The following is a 26,438-nucleotide window of genomic DNA, read 5'->3' as shown; positions in this document are numbered from 1 at the left end:
AAAAAAAATCATGTGTCATTATGTAAGTGTAGACTTTGGGTTAGGGCCCTTTCTATTGAAGGTTAAATTGTACAAGCCCTTATTTGGCGAGAGTTTAATGCAAAGAGTACTATTTTCCCTGTATTTCTGCCCTGCATGAATCCATACAATTGGTAAGGGAATGAAAGCAAAACAGGCTCATGTTCAGCATCCCGATAAAGCTAGAGGACAAGCAGACATGACTGAAACCTGGATAGAAGAGCAAAGCACAGGCATTTCCTATAATACTACTTACTTCCATGGAGATAGGTATTCCAGCCTGTACAGTGTGTGTCTATAGAGGCTGCATGAGCTCACATCTAATTTCCTATTTACCATTTGAATACAGTGCTCATGGCATATTACAGCCAGGCTGAAAGCAGGAAGGATGAAAACTCACAGATGTGTGAGGAAGAGAGGCGAGAGACCCCTCTTAAATCCTGTAGACATATTTGAAGTGACATTGTAAATAAGGGGCACTTAGTAGCCTGCTTCTTAACAAACTAAGCAGACTTCCTTAACCTCTTGACGCTCAACGTCCGATATATCGGACGCTGAGCTGATGCCGGTTCAGCTCAGGATCTGAACCAAACCGGCATCGGGAAACACGGGGTGCCGGCTATAACTAATAGCCGGCACCCCAGTGTAACACCTGTTAATAGCCAGTTTTGGGGAGCGCCGATTGCCGCTATGGCATCTCTGGGGTCCGATCGGGACCCCAGAGGTGCCTGCTGGCAGTGCCTTGAAAGATGGCGTCATCTTACAGGTAGAGTGTCAGCCTATGCATGTGCATAGGCTGACACTGCTAATACCCTGCAATACATCAGTATTGCAGAGTATTATCATGAACAAGCAATCAGATGATTGCTTGTTCATGTCCCATGGTGGAAAAAGTAAAGAAAAATGTTTTTCAATAAAAAATAAAGTAATAAATCACTAAAAATGCCCATAAGCCCAATAACATTTAAAGAAACATATAACTCAAAAAAAAGTCTAAATCATAACACAAACCCCACATATATAGTCTCACCGTGTCCATAACATACCCGTAGAATAAAACTTAATAATTATTAAACCCGCACAATGAGCACTGTTAAAAAAAACTATTAAAAACCTGCCAAAAATTATTATTTTTAGCTATTCAATCCCACGAAAAATGCAATAAAAAGTAATTAAAAAAATGTATGAACAGAATGATACTGTTGCAAAGTACAACATATCCCGCAAAAAACAAGCCATCAATCAGCTCTGTAGCCACAAAAGTTAAAATGTTATGCCACTTGTAAGACGGCAATGCAAAAATGATAGATTTTTCCCACATTAGGATTTTATTCAGCAAATTTAGTAAAACGTAAGAAAAAATATTCATGTCCGGTATCCCCATAATCGTATCGACCCATAGAATAAAGATAACATGATTATTAGGCTATACGGTGAACATGAAAAAAAAAAGGAAAAAATCCAGTACAGAATTGATTATTTTCTACTCCTGCCCTTAACCCCTTAACGCTGAAGCCACTTTTCACCTTCCTGACACTGCCCATTTTTTAAAATCTGACATGTGTCTATTTAAGTGGTTATAACTTTGGAACGCTTTAACATATGCAGTTGATTTTGAGATTGTTTTTTCATGACACATTGTACTTCATGCTGGTTGAGAAATTTAATCAATATATTTAGTATTTATTTATGAAATAAATGGAAATTTGGCAAAATTTTTGAAAAAAACAATGTTTTCCAAATTCAAAATTTTCTACTTTTTGAAAAGTTGGTCATATCACTAAAATAACTTGATAACTAACATTTTCCATATGTCTGCTTTAACTTGGCATCATTTTTCAAACATCTTTTCCTTTTTTTAGGATGTTAGGAGGCTTATAACTTTAGGTGCAATTTTTCAGATTTTCATGAAAATCATCAAAACCTACTTTTGGAGGGTCAATTTAGTTAGAAGTGACTTTATAAGGCCCACATGACAGAAACCCCCCACAAATGACACCATTTTAGAAACTACACCCCTCAAAATATTCAAAACAACCTTTGGGAATTTTGTTAACCCTATGAGCGTTTCATGAGGGTGAAAGATAAATGAAAGTGAAATTACAGAAATGTAATTTTATCTTACTATAGATTCATTGAACACTAAAATTTGCACCTTCACAATGGGTTAAAAAGGAAAATGCATTTTACAATGTTGGGGGCAATTCTTCCTGAGTATGCAAATACCCATTTTGTCACTGTACCCTGCTGTACGGGCACAGGGGGGCACTTGGAAGGGAAAGAGCATTGTTTCGTTTTTGCAGGGCAAATATGGCTGAAAAAGTTTTCATGTGTCAGGATGCATTTGGAAAGCCATAATGGTACCAAAACAGAGGAAAGCCCCAACAAGAGACACCATTTTGGAAAGTACACCCCTTGGAGAGTTTAGCAAGGTGTAATTTGTGTAGTTGCCCCAACAGTTGTTTGATTCAATTAGGCCCCAAAAGGGAAAAAAGGTGAAAATTTTCTCAAAAAAGTCACTTTTACCCCAAATTTTTGTAAGCCACAAGGGATAAAAGATGAAACAACCCCCATAAATGTGTAAAACTATTTCTCCTAAGCACAGAACTGCACCACTTTTGCATATAAAGTGTTGTATGGGTACACAGTGGGGCTCAGAAGGGAAAGAGGGGCTTTGGCCTTTTAGAAGCCAGATTTGACAATCATCCTTTACAAGTGTCAGGATGCATTTGGAGAGCCCTAGTGGTACCAAAACAGAGGGGAACCCCAACAAGTGTCACCATTTTGGAAAGTGCACCCTTTGGAGAATTTAGCAAGGTGTAATATGTGTATTTTCCCCTACAGGTGTTTGTTTCAATTAGGTCCCAAAAAGGAAAAAGATGAACATTTTCCCAAAAAAGTCACTTTTACGGCTATTTTTTGTATCCCATAAGGCATTAAAGATAAAACAACCCCAAAAAATGTGTACTAGCATTTCTCCCGAGTATAAAATTGCCCCACACATGCAAATAAAATGTTGTATGGGTACGCAGTGAAGCTCAGAAGGGAAAGAGGGGCGTTGGCCTTTTAGAAGCCAAATTTGACAGACATCCTTTACATATGTCAGGATGCATTTAGAGAGCTGTAGTGGTACCAAAACAGAGCGGAACCCCAACAAGTATCACCATTTTGGAAAGCACACCCCTTAGAGAATTTAGCAAGGTGTAATATGTGTATTTGTCCATAAAGTTGTTTGATTTAATTAGGACTTAAATAGGAAAAAGGTGAAAATTTTCTTATAAAGGTCGTTGTACCCCTAATTTTTTATAGCCACAAGGGATAAAAATATGTAATAACCCCCCAAAATGTGTAGACCTATTTCTCTCGAGTGTAGAAGTACCCCACATGTGTATATAAAATGTTGTATGGGCGCACAGTAAAAGGGAAGGGGGATGTTTGCCTTTTATAAGCCAAATTTGACAGAAATGTTTGACATGCATTTGGAGAACCCTAGCGGTATAAAACAGATAAGAATCCGAAAAGTGACCCTAATTTTTGAATGCACACCCCTTAGAGAATTTTGCAATGTGTAATATATGTATTTGCTCCTACAGGTGAATGATCCAATTAGGCCCTAAACATAAAAAAGGTGAACATTTTCCTATAAATGTCACTTTACCCCTAATTTTTGTAAGCCACAAGGGATAATATATTAAATAACCCCGAAAAAGGTGTAAAACTATTTCTCCCGAGTGTAGAAGTACCCCACATGTGCATATAAAATGCTTAATGGGCGCACAGTAGAGGAAAAGAGGGATGTTTGTCTTTTAGTGGCCAAATTTGACAGAAATCCTTCACATGTGTCAGGATACATTTGGAGAGCCGTAGTGGTAGCAAAACAGAGGAAAACCCGAAAAGTGACCCTAATTGTTGAATGTACACCCCTTGGGGAATATAGCAAGGTGTAATATGTGGTGTAGTGTAATACACGTGGTGAAATGAGCATTTTGAACATATAGGTGGTTTCCAAATATGATGTGCAATGGAGTCCAAGATGGAAATTGCAATTATTTCTGGAAAGTTCAGTGCCCGTTATGTGGCGCCCCTTATGAGATAATCGAGGGGTATAGGGAGCAACGGGACCTAACAGTTGTTACAATTATTCATTTTACCTAAATGAATTCACAACAGGTTGGGCGTGAATTGTGAATGTGTTGCGTATAAGGAGGTAGAATAGACCAGGGGACCATCTAAACTTTTGTCACTCTGGAGTTGTCGCAGGTCTCTTAGTAGTATATAGTGTCCATCCCAACTCCTCTTTTGGAACAGACTCTTTATTGAGTCCTACAATTAGAAGCAGCAGAATTCACCGGGAAAATGCTGTCCTGGCAAAACACAGGAACATCTAAACCAGAGGTACTGGGGCCCGTCCTTCTTGTCCCAATATTAGTTTCCTAATACCTTCCTCTTGAAAACGGAGAAATGATACGGCAGGACCTGCACATTGGAACAGCTCGTAAGAGTTGTACAGCATCATCTGTACAATGTGCACGGCCAGCGCTTTTGTACCATATCTTCGTTTTCCGTAGGGAAATTATTGCCAAGTGTTGCTCTTATTCACCTTAGCGATGCCCATTGTGACGAATATTGCTGCTTTTGGCTGGACCAAATCGACCAGCCAATAGCGGCAAACATGGACAGAGGGGGGCAGCAAAACTCTTCTGGAGCACAAGGCACAATTGGTGGCAGTCAGGAACAGCCGCCACCCTGCCCCGATCACCGTGTCTACAGACATGGTGACCGGTATTACTGACGTCATAAGTAAATTCGCTTCTATTGGCTGGTCTGAATTGATGAGCCAATAGCAGGGATCGTGAACTGGGGGTGTGGGGGGGACGGAACCATTCTGGTCCATGGGGCAGGATGGATGGCCGTCAGGATCAGCCGCCATCTTGCCCCGATCATGGTGTCTGTACCGTGTGGGCAAGTCACTACCCACCGCACCGTTCTATGACAACGTGCGTTGGGAATAGGCTATACAATCTTTATTTATTTTTTAAGCAATTTAAACAAATAAGGGTTTATTTTTTGCGAGACGAGATGCACTGTAAAAAAAACCTTCATTTTAGTGGGTTTTTAGTTTATTGAAGCAATTTTATTAACTCTTTATATGTAGAGGAAAATAAAATCATCAATTCTTGTTTTGGATTTTTAGCATTTTTTTGGGGGTTGTTCACTGTAGCATAACAATAATATATTATCTTTATTCTACGGATCACTACGATTACGGTGATACCTCATTTATATAGTTTATTTTATATTTGTCCAATTTTATTGAAGGAAAACTAGAATAGAAAAAATTGCATTTGTTTTAGTATTGTCATTTTTATAGCAGCATAACTTTAGTATTTTTTGGTTTACGGAGCTGGTTGTAAGCTTATTTTTTGCGTAACAAGTTGCTCTTTTTATTGGTATCATTTTGGTGCTTGTAACTTTTTCGGATCACTTTTTAGAACATTTTTTGTAAAGCAATTTGATAAAAAGTTTTAATTTTTGGCAAGTTTTGGGGGTTTTTTTTCTACCATGTTCACCGAGCGGGTCCAATTATGATTAGGATTTATTGTACAGATTGTTACGGACACGGCGATACCAAATAAGTGGGGTTTTTTCATGATTTAGTGTTTTTTTATACTTTATTACTTTTGTACAGGGAAATGTGGTGTTTGGGGGGACTTTCACTTTCTTTTATTATTTATTTTTATTTAAAAAAACTTTATTTATTGTTTTAACTTTTTTTTACAGTAACTTACATATTAGCTTGAACAAGTGATCTTCTGATCACTTGTTCAAGCTATTTTACAGGTTACACAGTGCAATACAGATGTATTGCACTGTGTAATGTAAGACACTGAGCATGCTGCGCATGCCCAGTGTCTTACAGCCGGGTCCTGCCAGGAGGCACGGACCCGGCACCGGGAGGAAGATCGCGCAGCCCCGGGCACCGGCAGTCCCGGGGCTGCGATCGGAGCTGCGGACCCCCCCCGGTAAGTGCCGCGGGGGGGTCCGATTGACATCAAATACTTTTTAAATGCCTCTAACACGCCGCGGTCAGCGCGACCGCGGCGTGTTAGGGGTTAACACCCGCGATCGGAGAAATCTCTGATCGCGGGTGTTAGAGGCGGGTGTCGGCTATAATATATAGCCGACACCCGCAGCTTCTGGCGCCGGCTCCGTTCAGGAGCCGGCGCCAGAAGTTTGACGTAATAGTACTGCATTTTGCGGGAACGCACCTCCCGCGATGCAGTACTATTACGTCAAATGTCGGGAAGGGGTTAAAAAAAAGTTCTACATTTTCAACAATAGGGGATACAATTCCCAAAAATGGCAACACTGGAAAAAGCATCTCATCTCGCAAAAAAATCCCGTTCCAATAACGAAAAAGCGAAAATTTTATAGCCAACAAAATGGGCCCATCCTGCCCTCCTCTAGCACGGAGAGACCGGAGCTGCCATTGTGCCGACCACGAGGCAATCATCATCATCAGTAAACAATCCCCCATACCTGACAGCCCACAGGGGAAAGAGAAGGAGCCACAGGGAACCCCACAGGAATAACACCCTGGCTGAGGAGGGAAGGAGAAGGGGCAGAGGGAGACCGCTTAACCCCTGCTGCATCACCCTGCATTAACCCCCAGCAGCCATACCTCTGAGATCGGAGCTCTCTGACACGCTGAAGACAAGTTTCCCGGGAAGTGTAGCTGGCTTGAACTGTGCACAGGTCTGCCACCTGCTGGTCATTTTTAGGTACTGCATTTGATCCTGCGCCTTATACTCCAGTGTGCCTTATATATGAACCTGGATGTCTTAGCAGGCATTTATTAGAGGTGCGCCTTATACTCCAGTGCGCCTTATAGGCCGAAAAATAAGGTAATGGCCGCATGTGGGGGGTCTCTGTACTCGGGAGAAATTGCAGAACAAATTGTATGGTGTGTTTTTTCTTTTTATCTTTTGGAAATGTGTAAATTTTACGGCTAAATGAACGTATAACGACAAAATTTGACCATTCTAAATTTCACCTCCATTTTGATTTCATTACTATGAAGATCTCAAGGGGTTAACGATCTTCCTAAAAGCTGTTTCTGATAGCTTGAGGGGTGCAGATTTGAAAAAGGGTTGCTTATATAGGGGGTTTTTGATGCTAAATATGCAAAATTTCATTCAAAACTGTATTTATCCCCAAAATAGTAAATTCTGAAAATACGGAAAATCGCTATCTGATTTGTAAGCCGCGCGACATCAAAATAAATTATCCAGAAATTTCAAAAATTATGAAAATGTAAAGTAGACAAATGGGAAATGTTATTCAGCAACTTATTTAGGTGGTAAATCTATCTGCCTGAAAACACAATGATATCGAATTTCAACAGTGGCAAATTTTTAAAAAAATTCATAATTTTTTCTTTTTTTGTAAATAAAAAGCGAAACTTATCAGCCAGAATTTACAAATAAAATGAAGTACAACATGTGGGGAAAAGGCAATCTCAGAATCACTTTGATAAGTAAAAGTGTTTACCAAAGTTATAACTATAACGCAAGGCAGATTTTAAAAAAACGGGCTGAGCCTTAAGCTTTAAACTGGCTGCATCCTTAAGAGGTTTATGTTCACAAGACCTACCCACACAATATCAAAGATCTGAAATGACAGTTACTCTTTAAAGATGGCCTCCTCTTAGCTCTTGTTTTACATATCAGAGATTACTCTGATGACCTCAAAGATGCTTTTGTCAAATGTGACTATGGTATCTGAGGGGTATCATTCCCTTTGCTATTAATAGCAATTACATTGAGACAAGATTGATGTTGCTGCAGCAAGTTTAACCGATGTGTGACGTATCATCACGGCCTGTGCTCTCTCCACACAAGTGGGCGTTTGCTGCATGTTACAGCAAACGCCCACCAGTAACACCCCTGGTCGGTGCTGGCACCAATAGCGGGTGTTAACCCTGTAAATTCCTCCAGCAAAGGCTTTTAAATCCTGGCGGTCAAATCACCGGGGGGTAGCAATTGGTTACAATGACAGCCTCTGGTCACACAAAGACCTGAGGTTGTCTTGTTTTAGGCGATTTGCACATTGTAATAGATGATGTGTAAAATCCCTATATACTGCCATACTGTAGTATGCCAGTATGTGTTAGGGTCAATCTACCCTAGAGTACCCTAGGGGGTCTGAAAAATAGTAAAATAAATAAATTTTAAAAAGTTACAAAAATTAAATTAAACGAAAAATTCTAATTATTATTCCCCTTTCCCCAGAACTGACATAAATATATCATAAACATGTTAGGTATCGCCATGTCCCAAAATGTCCGATCTATCAAAATATAATGGCGCATTTAACCCCGTAACAAAAATAGTGCCCAAAGTCGAAAATGCCACATTTTGCCATTTTGAAAAATAAAAACAATTCAATAACAAGTGATCAAAAGGCCGTACAGTGCTAAAAATCGTAGCCTTAAAAAAGTCATCAAAAGTAATAATTAGCACCAGTAGATGGCAAAATGAAGAAGTTTTTTTTTTGTTTTCATTTTTGTAAATGTATGAAAACATTATACAACCTATATACATTTGGTATACCCGTGCTCGTACCAATCCAAAGAATAAAGTAGACCTGTCATTTGTGACACACAGTGAAAGCCGTAAAATCCAAGCCCACAAGAAAAACGTTGGAAATACATTTTTTCACCAATTTTACTGCATTTGGAATTTTTTTCCCCGCTTCCCAGTACACGGCATGGAATATTAAATAGGAGGGTGGGGAGTGAAAAATGGAAATGCAAAAACAAAAAAAGGGCCTAGTTGTTAATCAGATACAAACCAAAATAGCTTTGTTTCTGATGCGTATACTGCCATATGTATATGTATCTTTCTACAGCGACAAGTGGGCAGAGCTCAGCCTTTGCATTGCCATGATCCAGGGCAATAAGTGAGAGGTCACTTTTATTATGCTGACGAAATATCTGCAGTTGAATGGCTTTTATGCTGCAGATATTTTTCTGCATTGTGTGTAAGGGATTGTCATCAATTTCATTGAATTTGCTGGACAGATACCCAAAAAGCTATAAAATTTCAGATCACCCTCTTTTTCCTCCTCTCAAAATAAATATATTCCCCCCCATTCTGGAATATTACTCCAAAGTCATGTGTACCAAATGGTGTAATTAAAAGTAACTTAAACCATCAGGGGAACTGGTATTTACCCATTTACCACCAAGGGAGCACACATTAAGGTTGTTTTTCCACCAAAAACCATTTTTCCTTGTGCACAGGACATGTCCCTCTAAGTCCTCTCTGTGAATAAAGCACCAACATGCATGCTCAATCGGCATGCCATTCTCTTCTGCTGGGCTCTGCTACATAGCCTTCTGGCAGCCCCGTGGCATCCAAGCCCTGTGGGTCCTAAGACATGACTTCCAAGGTGAGACCTGCAATTGCTTGGCCATGTTTGTCAGTCCCATGGAACTAACTAGAGCATTACCACGCCAGCACATACAATGGAGATACTAGATACGCCTTCTTGTGATCCCCTATACCAGTGGTGGCGAACCTATGGCACGGGTGCCAGAGGTGGCACTCGGAGGCCTCTATATGGGCACCCTTGCCATCACCCCAGGGCAGGGTTCGCCAGACAGGACTCAAGGCCTCTTGCATTCCCAGGCAGCCCAGGACCCTAGAAGGAAGCTACAATGATACTCTACTCTATTGGTGTCCTCAGGGGCCTATACAATTTAATCCTGTGAATGAGCAGGGAGCAATAAGTTACTGTTTACATTGACGCATCGCCACTTTGCAAAAAATACATGGGTTTTGGTTGTAGTTTTGGCACTTGATGTCTAAAAGGTTTGCCATCACTGCCCTATACAAAATAGTTTTATTGATTGGAAATCCAATACATTTCAGTTTTTATTAGATGTGTGCAGTCCATAGTAATCACACCACATGCATCTATAAACTGTTCAGAAGTACCTACAAGTAGAAATGCAATGACAGGGATAAATGTAGGTTGTTAAACTGTTATTAAAGGAGAAGTCCAGCACATTCCACTTTCTAACATGTAAAATATGGGTTGTTGACCTGCACTGCTGTTCCCAATAAAAAGCTGACTCTTAAAATTAAAGGTCAAAATTAGTTTTGCTGCGTTTAGGTTATAACCCCATAAGGATGCAGTCTAATTTAGGTCTTCATTTTTCAAATTAGGTATATTTCCTCGTTATGTGAGGAAAGCTCTATAATTCAGATCCATATTATTCTTAGATTTTTCTTTTTGCTAATACTTTATAATGGTGCTTATTTGAAATTCACGGAGATGTTTTTTTTTAGTATGAATTTTTACCTAAACAGGTAAAATGTAACACTTACAAAATACATACTCCAAAGCTAGAGATCTCCTGACAGTGAAACAAAAAGTTATCATAATTATAATCATAATATCACTAAGTGTTGTATCTATCATAACTTCAGGAATAACAGAAAGAATTTAAATGTGTTTAAAGTATATTTCAGCTTCACATTTCAAAATGTACAACCTTTTTTTCCTTCAGGACTATTATTACAGTGCACATGTTTATGGGTTTGAAGGGAGCATGGTTATTAACAGTAATGGGAAGAAAGCTGTTAATCAGCTGCACCGTGAATACCTGGACTCATAGTTCACAGTTATCTCATTGCGCTGCCACTAATAATTTGTAAAAAATGCTGACTATTATTATGGTCTTGTGTTGTAGTGCGGATGTGTCTGGATCATCCTGATTCTCATAGTGTTTCTCTTTACCTTGATATGGTTGTATGTCACCTTCATCCTGAAAAATGACATACACAATTTCAATGAGTAAGTAGCATGCTGTTTTCTTCATTTCATAGACTTGCCTCAGTGGTAGTTCTTTCTGATGTATCAGATATTTCTAATGATTATTTTCCTATATAGGGAGATCTTCCGGATCATAGGTATATGGCAAGATTGGTCTGTTGTCCTGATTACAGTGGCTGCGGTTCTGACCTCTTACTGTCTCATCCTGCTGGTACGTGTGTTTTGTTATTTCTGACCTTAGAATGTAGACAAGTTGTATGTTACATCTTGTCCCATGACAATGTTTATTCACTGGAGTAATAGTAACTGACAGTAGAAGCAATAAGTTGGCTTCTGTAAATTGCATTCTTTTCAATGGGGAAAGGATACACATGCATCACCTGTTCTCTCTGTCAAGATGGCTGATATTGATTTGATAAATCACCAGCAACAGAGTACGGTACTTGGAAATGTCTTAATTTTGTATTTTATTGTATTTAGGGGTTGGGATTTGCTTATTTTAAAAACAAAATGCATACAGCCGTGTACACTGTGTACTGCTTGGGCTTGGTTGCTGAAGCTCCGCTCAGCAGTAATGAGGCATCAGATCATGTACAGGCGGTCCCCTACTTAAGGACACCCGACTTACAGACAACCCATAGTTACAGACGGACCCCTCTGCCCCATGTGACCTCTGGTGAATCTCTCTGGATGCTTTACTATAGTCCCAGACTGCAATGATCAGCTGTAAGATGTCTGTAATGAAGCTTTATTGATAATTCTTGGTCCAATTACACCAAAAATTTTGAAACTCCAAATGTCACTGGGGCAAAAGAAAAAAATTGTCTAGAACTTCCATTATAAAATATACAGTTTCGACTTACATACAAATTCAACTTAAGAACAAACCTCCAGACCCTATCTTGTATGTAACCCGGGGACTGCCTGTACATGCATTGTCATACAGAAAATCTAGTACTGTTACAAAAAAAAAAAAATAAAAGGCAAAGCAGTTTGCTAACCATATCAAACCAATATACCTATATACAAATACAAAGTATAACCAGAAAAGCCGCATGTTAATAGTATGCACAGATATAAACCAGTGCTGCCCATCAAGCATGTACTAAAACTTGTAAGATCATATGGAAAATGTGGAATAAAAATCATATACACCTACCCCTAAATGGCTAAAGTGTGCTAATAGTAGAGGACCCATGGTCATACACAGCTTTAAAAAAGTCCAAAAGCCTATTTTCTATATAATGTATGAAAACAAGTATACCATAAAAAAGTGAATTCTTACTGGAATCAGATCAATGAAAATTTTCTATTTTCAAATACACAATTTATTCATTTAAACAGAAAGTTTCTTTTCTTTACACACTTTTTTCATATAGAAAGTCCACTAGCCTGCAGCATACATTGCATACAAGCCTAAACAAACACGTCCACCTCCATACAGTGAGGCCCTTAGGCTTCCTTTGGAGAAATTTTAGCACTTCTAATGCTCAAACAAGTTTTGTAGTGACTAAGCTTCATACTCTGTCAGTTATTGTTATTTTTTATTGCCTCGCTCCATTCTAAATATGTTGCAAGTGAGTAAATTACTTCCTGAGAAAAAAAAGCAAACATTTTTTATGTTGCCTGAAGGCAGTTAAGGTAATCTTACCTGTTTTGGTTTCTGCTTTTACTAGGCTATAAGTCTAGTATAAGTATAAATGTTCCCTCTTGTCAAGTTTAGGTGAATTAAAGTTATACAATACAAGTTATTTAGGTTTTGTTGCTCAAACAGCAGATATCTCTGTCCCTAAGTACCCAGTGTAGATGAAGAAGTAATGTGAATACAGTACATTTTCTTCTTAGGAACCGATGAAATGCTAATGTCTGCCACAGCTATCATTCCCATAGAAGTAAATGGAGTGGTCACACATGTGTAGTATCTCTCCTTCAACACAGAAGATTGAGGATCACCCTTTTCCACTATTCTGTGAATAGAGAATAAGTGTTCATGGGAAAACCCTTTTAAGAATTTATATATATTCATAATCCTATATTCATAAACTCACAAAATCTGAGATGATCTTATACCGACTAGTGTAATCACACCACTGTATACTTCTGTGCAGTCATCTGTGCAGTCATCTACATCATTCAGGTTGAAAGTTTTTGTTGAGGTAAAATTTCATCTTATATTATACACTAGACTGGGGTGCCTTGGTCCCATAAACCTTGGACCCTTAGTTAATAGAACCTAGTATCCTCCAAACTGTACCTATGAGGTCCAGTAGTAGTTAGCCTGGGCCTACTGGAAGAGCCTCTGGTTCTCTGGTGGGCAATTTTATCACTAGTTTTATTCATGAAACATGATGCCAAATGTTTTACGTTGGCACAAAAGTAATTTCAGATTTCATTGAGGCACACATCATAAATCTGGCTTTGTGCGCCCGCTTTCTTTTGGGGGATTTTCTGCTGGTCAGATCTATCTTAATGTTTTTTTAAATTGATGCATCCACATGCATGTTTAAGGAGTTTTGGTCTTTAGTGAATTTGCAACTAGTCGAAAAAAGCTCTAAGCTAATTTCTAGGTCTGGTAGGAGGCAGCTTTGGATTTGCTCACCTGCACATCTGAATTCAGGTGACAACTCTGCCACTGTCTAGTGTATTTGCAGCGTTCCCAAACTTTGAATTACAAAAAAAAGTTGCAAAAGTGCACATTCTCCAGAGAAAGTCACAATAAAGAAAGAAAAAGCCAAGCCAAACATTTGAAACATGCCCACTGTTTTCAAAGAAAATCAATTTGATCCAACAGTGATGCATTTTTGAACTGGTAATTTGCTGTAATATCTTACGAATGACTAAGGGTATAAGATGTTATGTCCATATTCCGGTTTCTTTCCTTTTTTTTTTCTTTAATAGAATTTTCCAAAATAAAACATAACAGAAAATACATGAATGCCGATTTTAGCATTTGTGTTACATGTAACAATTACAATTAGCATTGCATATATCTGCCACAATAATACAATACAAGTGCATTGGGTGGGGAAATGAGCCACCGCCTGTGGTCAAGATCCATTCTACAAATATAAATGAACAAATCCCGGCACTCGCAAGTTCTGATGCTCAAATTTTAATTATGAGGAAAACATACATCAATGCAGCCACTGCTGTGCCTGCATTGATGTATGTTTTCCTCATAATTAAAATTTGAGCATCAGAACTTGCGAGTGCCGGGATTTGTTCATTTACATTTACTTGGCTTTGTCCGCACCCGGAGCACCGCACATTCCCGGACGTGCACTCCATCTACTTACTTTGACCATTCTACAAATAAGCCGCTAGGGCAGTGGTGGCGAACCTATGGCACTGGTGCCAGAGGTGGCACTTGGAGCCCTTTCTGTGGGCACTCAGGCCATCACCAGAGAGGACTCCAGGTATCTTTCTGCAGTCTCAGACATCCCAGGACTTGCTGTGCACAGAGCTATTTTAAAGTGACATTGACTACTTGACTACTAAGTGACATTGACTACTGGAAGAGTGGGAAGGTGTGAACAGATCTGGATCATCATTGTAGCTCCTGCTCTGGCCCTGACAATTCTTCCTGTTTACGGGACCCTAAGGGAAGCTACAATGATCATCCAAATTTCTTCTATTTACTGCTTTATTGGTGTCCTAAATTATTGGTGCAATAAATAAATCGATCTAGGTGGTAGTTTGGGCACTCGGTCTCTAAAAGGTTCGCCATCACTGTGCTAGGGGCACCTTATTCAGATTTATTACAATAATTGTTTCCATGTCCATTATTTTACGTGTAACAAAAGACGTTCTGACAGATAAAATGTGATAACATTCTGTGTAATGTTTTAATTTAAACAATAATGTATAATTTCCTCTCCATGGCAATAAAATGCCATCCCCGGCATCTATGTTGTGCTGCTGCTATCCCCGGCATCTATGTTGCGCTGCTGCCACCCCTGGCATCTATGTTGCGCTGCTGCCACCCCTGGCATCTATGTTGTGCTGCTGCTATCCCCGGCATCTATGTTGCGCTGCTGCCACCCCTGGCATCTATGTTGCGCTGCTGCCACCCCTGGCATCTATGTTGTGCTGCTGCCTTCCCTCGCATCTATGTTGTGCTGCTGCCATCCCTGGCATCTATGTTGTGCTGCTGCCATCCCTAGCATCTATGTTGTGCTGCTGCCATCCCTGGCATCTATGTTGTGCTGCTGCCATCCCTGGCATCTATGTTGTGCTGCTGCCATCCCTGGCATCTATGTTGCGCTGCTGCCATCCCTGGCATCTATGTTGCGCTGCTGCCATCCCTGGCATCTATGTTGCGCTGCTGCCATCCCTGGCATATATGTTGCGCTGCTGCCATCCCTGGCATATATGTTGTGCTGCTGCCATCCCTGGCATATATGTTGTGCTACTGCCATCCCTGGCATATATGTTGTGCTGCTGCCATCCCCGGCATCTATGTTGTGCTGCTGCCATCCGCGGCATCTATGTTGTGCTGCTGCCATCCCTGGCATATATGTTGTGCTACTGCCATCCCTGGCATATATGTTGTGCTGCTGCCATCCCCGGCATCTATGTTGTGCTGCTGCCATCCGCGGCATCTATGTTGTGCTGCTGCCATCCGCGGCATCTATGTTGTGCTGCTGCCATCCGCGGCATCTATGTTGTGCTGCTGCTGCCATCCCTGGCATATATGTTGTGCTGCTGCTGCCATCCCTGGCATATATGTTGTGCTACTGCCATCCCTGGCATCTATGTTGCGCTGCTGCCATCCCTGGCATATATGTTGCGCTGCTGCCATCCCTGGCATATATGTTGTGCTGCTACTGACATCCCTGGCATCTATGTTGTGCTGCTGCCATCCCTGGCATCTATGTTGCGCTGCTGCCATCCCTGGCATCTATGTTGCGCTGCTGCCATCCCTGGCATCTATGTTGCGCTGCTGCCATCCCTGGCATATATGTTGCGCTGCTGCCATCCCTGGCATATATGTTGTGCTGCTGCCATCCCTGGCATATATGTTGTGCTACTGCCATCCCTGGCATATATGTTGTGCTGCTGCCATCCCCGGCATCTATGTTGTGCTGCTGCCATCCGCGGCATCTATGTTGTGCTGCTGCCATCCCTGGCATATATGTTGTGCTACTGCCATCCCTGGCATATATGTTGTGCTGCTGCCATCCCCGGCATCTATGTTGTGCTGCTGCCATCCGCGGCATCTATGTTGTGCTGCTGCCATCCGCGGCATCTATGTTGTGCTGCTGCCATCCGCGGCATCTATGTTGTGCTGCTGCTGCCATCCCTGGCATATATGTTGTGCTGCTGCTGCCATCCCTGGCATATATGTTGTGCTACTGCCATCCCTGGCATCTATGTTGCGCTGCTGCCATCCCTGGCATATATGTTGTGCTGCTACTGACATCCCTGGCATATATGTTGTGCTGCTACTGACATCCCTGGCATATATGTTGTGCTGCTGCTGCCATCCCTGGCATCTATGTTGTGCTGCTACTGCCATCCCTGGCATCTATGTTGTGCTGCTACTGCCATCCCTGGCATATATGTTGTGCTGCTGCTGCTATACCTAGCATCCATGTTTGTTGCTGCCATCCCTGGCATATATGTTGTGCTTATACTGCCATTCCTGGCATCTATGTTGTGCTGCTACTGCCATCCCTGGCATATATGTTGTGCTGCTGCTATACCTGGCATATATGTTGTGCTGCTACTGCCATCCCTGGCATATATGTTGTGCTGCTACTGCCATCCCTGGCATCTATGTTGTGCTGCTACTGCCATCCCTGGCATCTATGTTGTGCTGCTACTGCTATACCTAGCATCCATGTTTGTTGCTGCCATCCCTGGCATATATGTTGTGCTTATACTGCCATCCCTGGCATCTATGTTGTGCTGCTACTGCCATCCCTGGCATATATGTTGTGCTGCTACTGCCATCCCTGGCATCTATGTTGTGCTGCTACTGCCATCCCTGGCATATATGTTGTGCTGCTACTGCCATCCCTGGCATATATGTTGTGCTGCTGCTGCTATACCTAGCATCCATGTTTGTTGCTGCCATCCCTGGCATATATGTTGTGCTTATACTGCCATCCCTGGCATCTATGTTGTGCTGCTACTGCCATCCCTGGCATATATGTTGTGCTGCTGCTGCTATACCTAGCATCCATGTTTGTTGCTGCCATCCCTGGCATATATGTTGTGCTTATACTGCCATCCCTGGCATCTATGTTGTGCTGCTACTGCCATCCCTGGCATATATGTTGTGCTGCTACTGCCATCCCTGGCATATATGTTGTGCTGCTGCTATACCTGGCATTTATGTTGCACTGCTGCCATCCCTGGCATCTATTGGTGTTGCTTCCATCCCTGACATTTTACATTGTGCTGCTGCCATCTGCTGGTCTTACAGTAGCTGTACTTTTGTAAGGAATACTTTGTCTGATTCTTTGACATTGTCATTATGTTCTCTGATTCTACAGTTTTTCTCCATGTGTATGGTAGTGAGCTCTCAACCTCTGAATCTTCACTGGCTGCATAAGGTGAGATCACATTATCTGCCCGAGTTATTCTGGATTCTTCCGCATCTTGTCACTAACTGGACATTCTTCTATACACATTAGGTTCTCATCTGTATCTGCATTATTTTGGTTTCCCTTGGAATTATTGGCCTTGATTTGAAGTGGAAAATAGAGTGGAAAACGGTTGCCGTCTCTTTGCAAGTAAGTTTTTCAGTTCATGGGGCCATGAAACTATAATGACTTCCATCTGAGACTTGGTACAGTTTTTTGCTTACATTTACTGTACTAAGTTACAGCAGACAGGATGTGTGAAATTAGAAAGGTTTTGTGCTGCAGGATCATCTGTCCAGTGAATAACCCTTATGGAGAACAGACACAACACAAAACAGAGTATATTTTCTACTATTTCCATCTATTTCTATTATTTTTTGTGTGTGGATATCATATTTGCATTGCACTTCTGACATTATTTTATAACATTCTATTCCCATATGTGTAAACACACAGCATGCTCTCCGCGGCCTCGTCTTTACGTCTGTAGGGTCTCCTCGGTCTTTACCTGTTAATTTCTTACCAGACAGTGGAGCTCTGTTCAGTCTACTGAAGCTTTATGACTGCACTAGTGTTGAATACATAAAAGCTACAAATAACATTATTGGCCACACTCCAGGTTATTTTCACAAGCTCTGGAATGCATTTGGTGCCAATAAACTCACTATATGTCAGCTATTTAGAGTTCCACTTTAAGTCTTTCTGTAACTGAATGTATAATTGTCTGCATTTTCTGGACTTCTGTGTTACCCTTCTGTCCTCTGTAATATGGGTATAAATTCCATTTTTTTCTGGAGCACCACACATGGCATCACATTTTCGCCGTCCAACAAGTTTTCTTTTAAGAGACGTATATCTCAGAGCCCCAAAAGGTTGTTCATATGTATCCCCCAGCAGATCTTTTGGGCTCCGTTTTCCTCATTAAACTCTAGACTCCATTAGAGTATTTTTTTCTATCGGTGTTTATTTCTTCTCCCCTGGGCACACATGCTTGGCAAACTATACTACTGTGTCACAGTAAAGAAGCACAGATGAAAAGCAGAACAAAGGAGTCCAAAGTTTAATCTTTAAGGCTCATTTTATTGCACAAATGCTTTTTTACAGGATTTCATTTGAAACTCTTTGTTTGAATGTAAAGGGAACCTGTCACCAGGAGACTCATTTTTAGCACTCCCCCAGTCCCTACAGAGCATAGTACATACACTGCCGAAGTTTTACAGAAAAAAAGATATGTTATATTGTACCTTTCATTAGCATCTGCTGTGTGACTAGGCACTCGTCACCTGGGAGTGGCTGGAAAGGAGCAGTTGCCCCCCCCCCCCACCCTAGGGAAAGAGCTCCTCCATGTGTCCTTTTCAAATATATGAATAACTCCACTCTCTCGGGATTGGCTGTAGAGAAGCAGGGGGCATCACTAAGCCAAATGATGGGTGTTTTCATATATTTGAAAAGGCACTCGGGAGTGGCTGGGAGTGGCTGGGAAGGAGGACGAGTGCCTTTTCAAATATATGAAAACACCCATCATTTGGCTTAGTGATGCCCCCTGCTTCTCTACAGCCAATCCCGAGAGAGCGGAGTTATTCATATATAGTCACACAGCAGATGCTAATGAAAGGTACTATATAACATATCTTTTTTTCTGTAAAACCTATTTTGGGGGACTGCTAAAAATGGGTCTCCTGGGGAAAGGTTCCCTTTAAAACATTTACAATTCAAGAGGGAGAACAGTTTGGAAAACATTAAATAATAGACAATATATAGTCTGAGATTACTTTTGTGGGGAGTTGTTGCAGCAATATATGTAGAGTGCAAGCTAAAAGAGAACATGAGGTGTAAAAGAGTAGACAATAAGAGTAGCAGAGAAAAAAATGAGCAGGAACTAACACTTAGGTCACCTAAACCAACCACCAATTTTGATAATGCCCTGTAGATATAATAAAGAGAGGGACCTTCATCCATGAAGTCCTCATATACGGTATGTGTTCCTGCTCTCAATCTACATGCATACATTTCAGGCCCTTAGAAGGTGGAGGGGAACCTATGGCAGTGGTGCCAAAGGTGTCACTCAGAGCCCTCCCTATAGCTGTTGCCCAGCACAGAATTTGCCAGACAGAACTTAAAGCATCCAGTTGCAGTCCCAAAATGAGTAGGTGCGGAGAGGGTCCGATTATTATTGGAGCTCCACAATTCTTGCTGTTGGGAGTGTATTGGTGTGTTCAGATGCCAATATCGTTATAATCTGTGACAGAACTGGGAGTAATAAGTTATGCCTACTTCACACCTGCATTGGGGTTTTCCCTAACATTCTCCATTTAAAAAACAGTAGATGAATAGAAGACCTCTGTGTACCTTCTATTCCCCACATACTTTAAAGTATCTTCCAATACCTTCCCTTTCATATCCGTTATTTATAGTGTGAAAAAAGGAAATAATTTTCCTTCATAACGGACAGTGTAAACCTGAGGAAATCAGGTTACATCTTATAACATAGTTATAACTGCATAACGCTTCTCTTATTTGTTTCCTGCTCTCGATGTTTACCATTTTACTTTATCTTAGGCAACTAGTCCTTTTCTGCACATTGGTGCTGTGATTGGTGTGTCCGCACTGGCCTGGCCATTAGCAGCTTATTTTTGGGAAACAAAGAATAAAGGTAATCAGTTGGGTTTTCCTTTATTATTTACATATTTGAAGGGGTTGTCTAACCATAAATGTTACCTATCCTATATTACAAGATTATTGTATACTGGAATGAAAGTCCCAAGTAGAGAAGAGTGTTTGGATGACTGCTGATCAGATACATGAATGCTGCCTTTTGATGGATTTAAAGGGGTGTTCCCATTTCAGCAAATTATTGTTATTGTTTTTATGATGAAAAGTTATTGAGTTTTCCAATATACTTCCTCTATCAATTCCTCACCGATATCCAGATCTCTGCTTGCTGTCTTCCTAAAGAAAGCTTCTATGTTTACTTCCAGCGGACAGAAATCTGACCATGGTCACACAGGTGCACAGCTCGTTATATTACAGACAATAATCAGAGCTGTGTGATATAACGAGCCGTGCACGTGTGACCATGGTTAGATTTCTGTCCACTGGAAGTAAACATAGAAGCTTCCTATAGAAGGACAGCAAGAGATCTAGAAAACTGTGAGGAATTAATAAACAAAGTATATTGGAAAATTGTATAACTTTTTATCATAAAAGGAATGACATAAATTTGCTGTAATGGGAAAACCCCTTTAATAATAATCGAATAATTATCTTTATATAGCGCCATCAAATTCTGTAGCGCTTTACAGATTCTGGGTAACATGTACAAATATAATACGACATTACAGAATAATAACATATGAATATAAAGCATAGGAGTGAGGGCCCTGCTCTCAAGAGCTTACAATCTATGTACATTAAAATTTGGGGGCAGAAAGGAAGCATAGAGAATATTTTTACTGTACTGTACTTGCACACATATAATATGTAATTTATAATCTTTTTTTGTCCTTGCAGCGTTAAAATGTCTGCTTCCATTCACATACATCATTCTTGTTTGTGCTCTGTTTGTGAGTCCTCTCTTCATTTCCTCTCCCTGTATCATGAAGGCTTCAAAACTTCCTCCAAAACCACAAATCATCGGTCACCGTGGCGCTCCAATGGTACACTATTTGAGCAGTTCAGTACAAAATAGTTTTATTTTTGATATAATAGTATCTATTTCAGTCTCTGGGTTTTCTTTTCCAGTTTGCCCCAGAAAATACAATGTTGTCCTTAGAGAAGATGGTGAAATCTGGAGGGAAGGTGTTTGAGACTGATGTCATGGTGAGGTAGGAGAACATAGTGGTCCTTCCTAACGGCACCAGTGGTGTGGATACTAATTGTCTTTACTTGTTCCACCGATTTAGTTGGGATGGAATCCCCTTCCTAATGCATGATGAAACTCTCCTAAGGACAACCAATGTAAAACAGGTATTTCCATACCGTTCACGTCACAACTCCTCAGATTTCACCTGGTCTGAACTCCAGAGGCTAAATGCTGGTGAATGGTTTCTTCAGGTAATAAAATCATGTTTATAACTCTCTTTTTTGTATACTCGGAGTGTAATTTTCAGGGTGCTGCTTTCTTATCTTGTAGATGTAACTTTTGCTTTTTTTAAAAAAAAAATTTAACTTTTCTTACATCTTTTTAGAGGAACCCTTTTGGAACTGGTGGTTCAGTGACTGATGCTGAACGCAGAGAAGTTATGCAGCAGAGAATTCCTTCCCTAGAGGAAGTTGTGATGGCATGCAAGGAGAACAACATCTCTATATTATTTGATCTGCGCCAGCCACAATCAGGGCACCCATATAATGAGAGCTTTGTGAATGTTACTGTTAATACAATTCTGAACACCTCTATACCACAGGATCTGGTAAGTTGTTTTGTATTTTATGTCATGTATTGGGGATAAGGATGAATAAGTGTAAAGATTTAAAAAAAGCTATTACCCAGCCGGTACATCAGGCAGGCTTTATGCAGGCAAGGGCCATAGCAAAAAGCTTGCACAGAATGGTTTTAAATCTATATATAGATCCTGAGCAAGAGGTTGGTGCTCTCACACAACGCGGCAAAAGCTTTCGATAGTGTGGAGCGGGAGTACCTATGGGCGGTCCTTGAAAAAGTTGACCTGGATCCCAATTTTAGGAAATGGGACAGGCTTCTTTATACTAATCCGAAAGGCAGAATCTGATCTAATGCCATTCCCTTCTTGCCTTTTGATTTACGCAGGGGAATTCGCTGTCGCTCTTGCTGTTCGCTGTGTAACCACAGGCCCAGATAGTTAGCGGCGATTCCTCAATTACAGGTCACCAAAATGGTCAGCATATTGAAAAAAATAGCACTTTATGCAGACTCCCTTCTCCTTTTCTCAGGGGATTCGGGTCACTTTCTGCTGCAGGCCATATCAATTATAAGTATGTTTTGGTGACTTCTCAGGGCTCCGGATTAACTGGACTAAGTCTGTTCTGCTCACAATTGATCCTCTTCCAGAAATCTATACTGCATCATATACCTCCTTGCAGGTTGTTCAAACTTTTAAATATCTTGGGATACAGGTATCAGCTAGGGTCAAAGATTTTATTTCTTTGAATGTAGTATCCCTTATATCTAACTTTGCTAATGTGATTGGTACTTAGTACAAATTACTAGTCTGTTATTGGTAGACTATTTAAACAAAAATGATCCTGATGCCACAACTCATTTCGACAATACCCCGTTTTGGATCTTGCTTAGATACTTTTATAAGTTTCAAACCCTTTTTAGGGATTTTATTTGAAAAAAGGGAGTGGCTTCAGTTAAATATGAGACCCTCCAGAGAGCTAAGGAGTCCGGTGCAATGGTTGCCCCCAACCTGTCTGTGTATTCCTTGGCCTCTCAGCTACAGCATCTTAAAGGATGGGAAGAGGAGGATGATGGGAGCCCAGCGGGAAACCTACTAAATGCAAGTGCTAATCTTGCTACTATAAGTCCATTTACATAATTATTACTTAAAGCAATATCTGTTTCAGGTTAAGCAAAAATGGGAGGAAGATTTGGTACCCATAATGGTCAGACCCATAACAGTCAGTGGGAGTAATAATAATAATTACAGGCAGTCCCCGGGTTACATACAAGATAGGGACTGTAGGTTTGTTCTTAAGTTGAATTTGTATGTAAGTCGAAACTGTATATTTTATCATTGTAGTTCCCGACAATTTTTTTTTTTGCCCCAGTGACAATTGGAGTTTCAAATTTTTTTGCTGTAATAGGACCAAGAATTATCAATAAAGCTTCATTGCAGACAATTTTAAGCTGATTATTGCAGTCTGGGACTATTTTAAAGCATCCAGAGAGCTTCACCAGAGGTCACAGTGGGCAGAGGGGTCTGTCTGTAACTATGGGTTGTCTGTAAGTCGGGTGTCCTTAAGTAGGGGACCGCCTGTACTTTATTTATATAACACACACAGATTACGCAGTTCTGCACAGAACTTGCCAAATTAGTCCCTGTCCCCAAGGGGCTTACAATCTAATTAACCTAACAGTATGTTTTGGAGTGTGGGAGGAAACTGGAGGAAACCCACGAGAACATACAAACTCTTTGCAGATGTTGACCTGAATGGGATTTGAAACCAGCACCCCAGCGCTGCAAGGCTGAAGTGCTAACCACTGAGCCACGATTCTTTCCTTTATAGTGAGGCTTTGTGCATATCACAATTTTTTTATCCTTCATAGGGCATACAGGAACCCTTTCTTTTTATGTAGTATTGGAGGTGACGTGATGATGCCTGTCCTAGGTGTGCATTGGACCCTGCAGATCACATCCATATGTTCTGGAATTGTGTCTCTCTGGGCAGATTCAGGAACAGGGTACTGTCATTATATAGGGGAAATATATGATGTAACTATACCATGCAATTCATTGCAGTGTCTCTTGGGATATTTGAAGAGATGCCAGGATATGAATGGGTCAAAATGGCTCCACAGAGAGCCTTTAATCAAGCCAGAAAGTTTATAGCCCAGAAATGGCTGAACCCACACCTGCCTACTTTGGTAGAGTTTTAAATGGAAAAATGGGTGTATCTTAAAAGTAAAACTATGATGAAGTTTGAAAAGATTTGGGGTGCTTAGCCTGGAGCTGGTCGTTAAGGTGTTGTAACCTCTAGCTGAAGAAAGGCACTCTAATTGCTGATATATGGGGGGATGGGAGGTATGATATGGAATGGAAAAGCCTTCAATATATTATTATTTCTGGGTTGCTGCGCAATACGTTTGATGTATGGACTGGGAAGGGGGAGATGTTCTTTTAAATGTTATGTGTTTTAAAGACTGGAAATTTTTTTTGAAAATGATAAAGGAAAAAGATTTTGAAAAGAAATTAAAAAAAATTCTTGTTACAAACTTGTTCCAGATACTCTGGCTGCCTGATGATGAGCGGGAAGAAGTTATAGAGATGGCACCTGGTTTCAAACAGATTTATGGTAGAAGGAGGGAACAAAATGACACCGACTCCTTGGATGCTGTGAATTTATCATATATAAATATAAGTGTGTCAGAAATCCGGTAAGAAACTTAACGTTCTCATGTAAGCTATGTATCTCTTTCAAAGTTTATTTTTATGTCTTATTTGTTTAAAATAATAGCGGTTTGGCAGATATCTCAATATATTTTCATGTATGTTGCTGAGCCTTTGAAAGAACTTGCTTTCTTAATATCCAATTGTAAGCTTTTCTTGCATCTCCTTGCCAAGGTCGTATCGTCAAGATAATATTTCTGTGAATCTTTTTGTGGTTAACAAACCCTGGTTGTTCTCCCATGTATGGTGCGCAGGAGCCACATCTGTCACCACTAATGCGTGCCATCTTCTCAAGGATCTGAAGCAACCAATTTGGCTGATGGTGAGTAAATTTTCTATGACCAAAATCTTTTGAGGGATTATATATATATCAACCCTGTCTTCCCCATTGACATTGACTAATCCCCCTCATCTCCAAAGCTCTGTTCTGATTGTGTGCTGCACCATCTTACTTCTCTTCCCCCATCTCCGTTCATAACTCTTCTTCGAATTTCCACTGATCGAAGATTTTTCTTTAATTTGAAGCTCCCACTCATGTCTTCAGGACTTCTCCCGAGCTGCACCAACTCTGTGGAATTCCCTGCCTTGGACTATTAGCCTAAGAACCAAGTACCAAAGCTTCAAACATGCTCTTAAAACCTTTATCTTAAGGCAGGTCTATCACATTCCCTAACTGCATGAAACTTCAATTCTCTTTTCTCTAACCAACCCTGAGTATGGATGGTGAAATAAAATTGATAAGAGTAAACCAATTCTTTCACAATTGTTGCTTGTTGCTTGTTCCCGATCGCAAGCAATTAGGTGTAAATACGTCTGCAATCAGAATAAAATCCCTCCCTGAAGTGCTTGAATAGCGTTTCAAAACACAATGAAAACGCAGCATGTGATCGCAGCCTCAAAGACTTAGACCACATCATACTAAAGTTAGGGTTGCTAAAAAGAGCTAAACACAGTATAATTATGGTGATACCATAAGGAGATGCGTCAGTTGGACTGCACAGTGAAAACTGTTATATTGAAGCCTTCAAGAAGCCTTTTTTTGTCGATTTAATCACATTTGGATTTTTTTCAGGTTCCTGGTACACTGCACACAAAATTTCCTGCAGCCACTAGGAAGTAAAATTGTCCCACAAATAACAAGCCCTCATAAGCTCTGTAAATTAAAAAATAAATATATGGGTTTTTGAAATGTGGGAAGCAAAATACGTAAATGAGTTTATATGCTTAGTGCCTTCTATTGGCCTGCCAGCATAGTGAGTGTGTAGCCCCATAGAAGTTGTTTACTTTTTTTTTCTTTGTGGAAAAAGAATCATTTTGGTATTGAGTATCAAGGTACTAAACAGAGTATTTGTATCGAACTTCAAATTCTGGTATTGGTGCAACCTTGCTTAAGACCCTCTGCAGACAAATTCCACAGGCATCAGAAACGGGAAATAACGGGGCACATTTACTGACAAGGTCACTGGAGTTCACTGAAAGTGCATTGTCCGTGTGTAATGCTGCTTGCGGTGATTAACTAAGATTGTGCGCCAGAAATCATGAATGTGTCACTTCCCCGCTGAGGTCTGACAAAGTTCAACTTCTTTTTTTGTGGTGCACCTTTAACATAGGGCGTGCAACACAATTTGAAATTCAAATATGGCGCTTGATCCAAATCAGTTGGACCACGCCCACTGATTTGTGTCACATGCAAGCCAGCAACTACGGCATACCGCCGTGTGCTGGAGAGGAGGAGGAGGTGACCCCTCCTCTCTCCATAGAAAACAGCGGCGCACAGCGGCACACTTGCAGAAAGATAGAGCATCTTTTTGCGGTGTGGCCGCCGTGCCGCTATTGCTGTCTATGGGGGCGTAAATGCGGCCGCAAATTTGTGGCCGCGTGTACGTCCCCGCAGATGGCC

At 40.7% G+C, this 26,438-nt stretch overlaps 1 protein-coding gene across 4 annotated transcripts in view; it reads left to right on the top strand.

The window, feature by feature from the left end:
• The window catches only part of GDPD2 (glycerophosphodiester phosphodiesterase domain containing 2), a 75,540-nt gene that overhangs the window by 31,427 nt on the left and 17,675 nt on the right, over positions 1-26,438 (top strand). For 3 of the 4 annotated variants that reach the window (XM_072123307.1, XM_072123304.1, XM_072123305.1), the window contains 11 exons: positions 10,778-10,881; positions 10,978-11,071; positions 17,361-17,420; positions 17,502-17,600; positions 20,010-20,103; positions 20,961-21,106; positions 21,192-21,274; positions 21,353-21,503; positions 21,638-21,859; positions 24,374-24,525; positions 24,713-24,860. In XM_072123307.1, the coding sequence (XP_071979408.1) occupies positions 10,778-10,881; positions 10,978-11,071; positions 17,361-17,420; positions 17,502-17,600; positions 20,010-20,103; positions 20,961-21,106; positions 21,192-21,274; positions 21,353-21,503; positions 21,638-21,859; positions 24,374-24,525; positions 24,713-24,860 (1,353 nt within the window). Of the gene's footprint in view, positions 1-10,777; positions 10,882-10,977; positions 11,072-17,360; positions 17,421-17,501; positions 17,601-20,009; positions 20,104-20,960; positions 21,107-21,191; positions 21,275-21,352; positions 21,504-21,637; positions 21,860-24,373; positions 24,526-24,712; positions 24,861-25,063; positions 25,231-26,438 lie in introns of those variants that run through there. The other variant, XM_072123306.1, reaches the window with a different exon arrangement.

This window comes from Engystomops pustulosus, chromosome 9 (assembly GCF_040894005.1).
Source record: "Engystomops pustulosus chromosome 9, aEngPut4.maternal, whole genome shotgun sequence".
In the NCBI taxonomy this organism is placed as follows: Eukaryota; Metazoa; Chordata; class Amphibia; order Anura; family Leptodactylidae; genus Engystomops; species Engystomops pustulosus.
The sequence above is the reverse complement of the archived record's forward strand: the minus strand, read 5'-3'. Positions and strand labels throughout refer to the sequence as shown.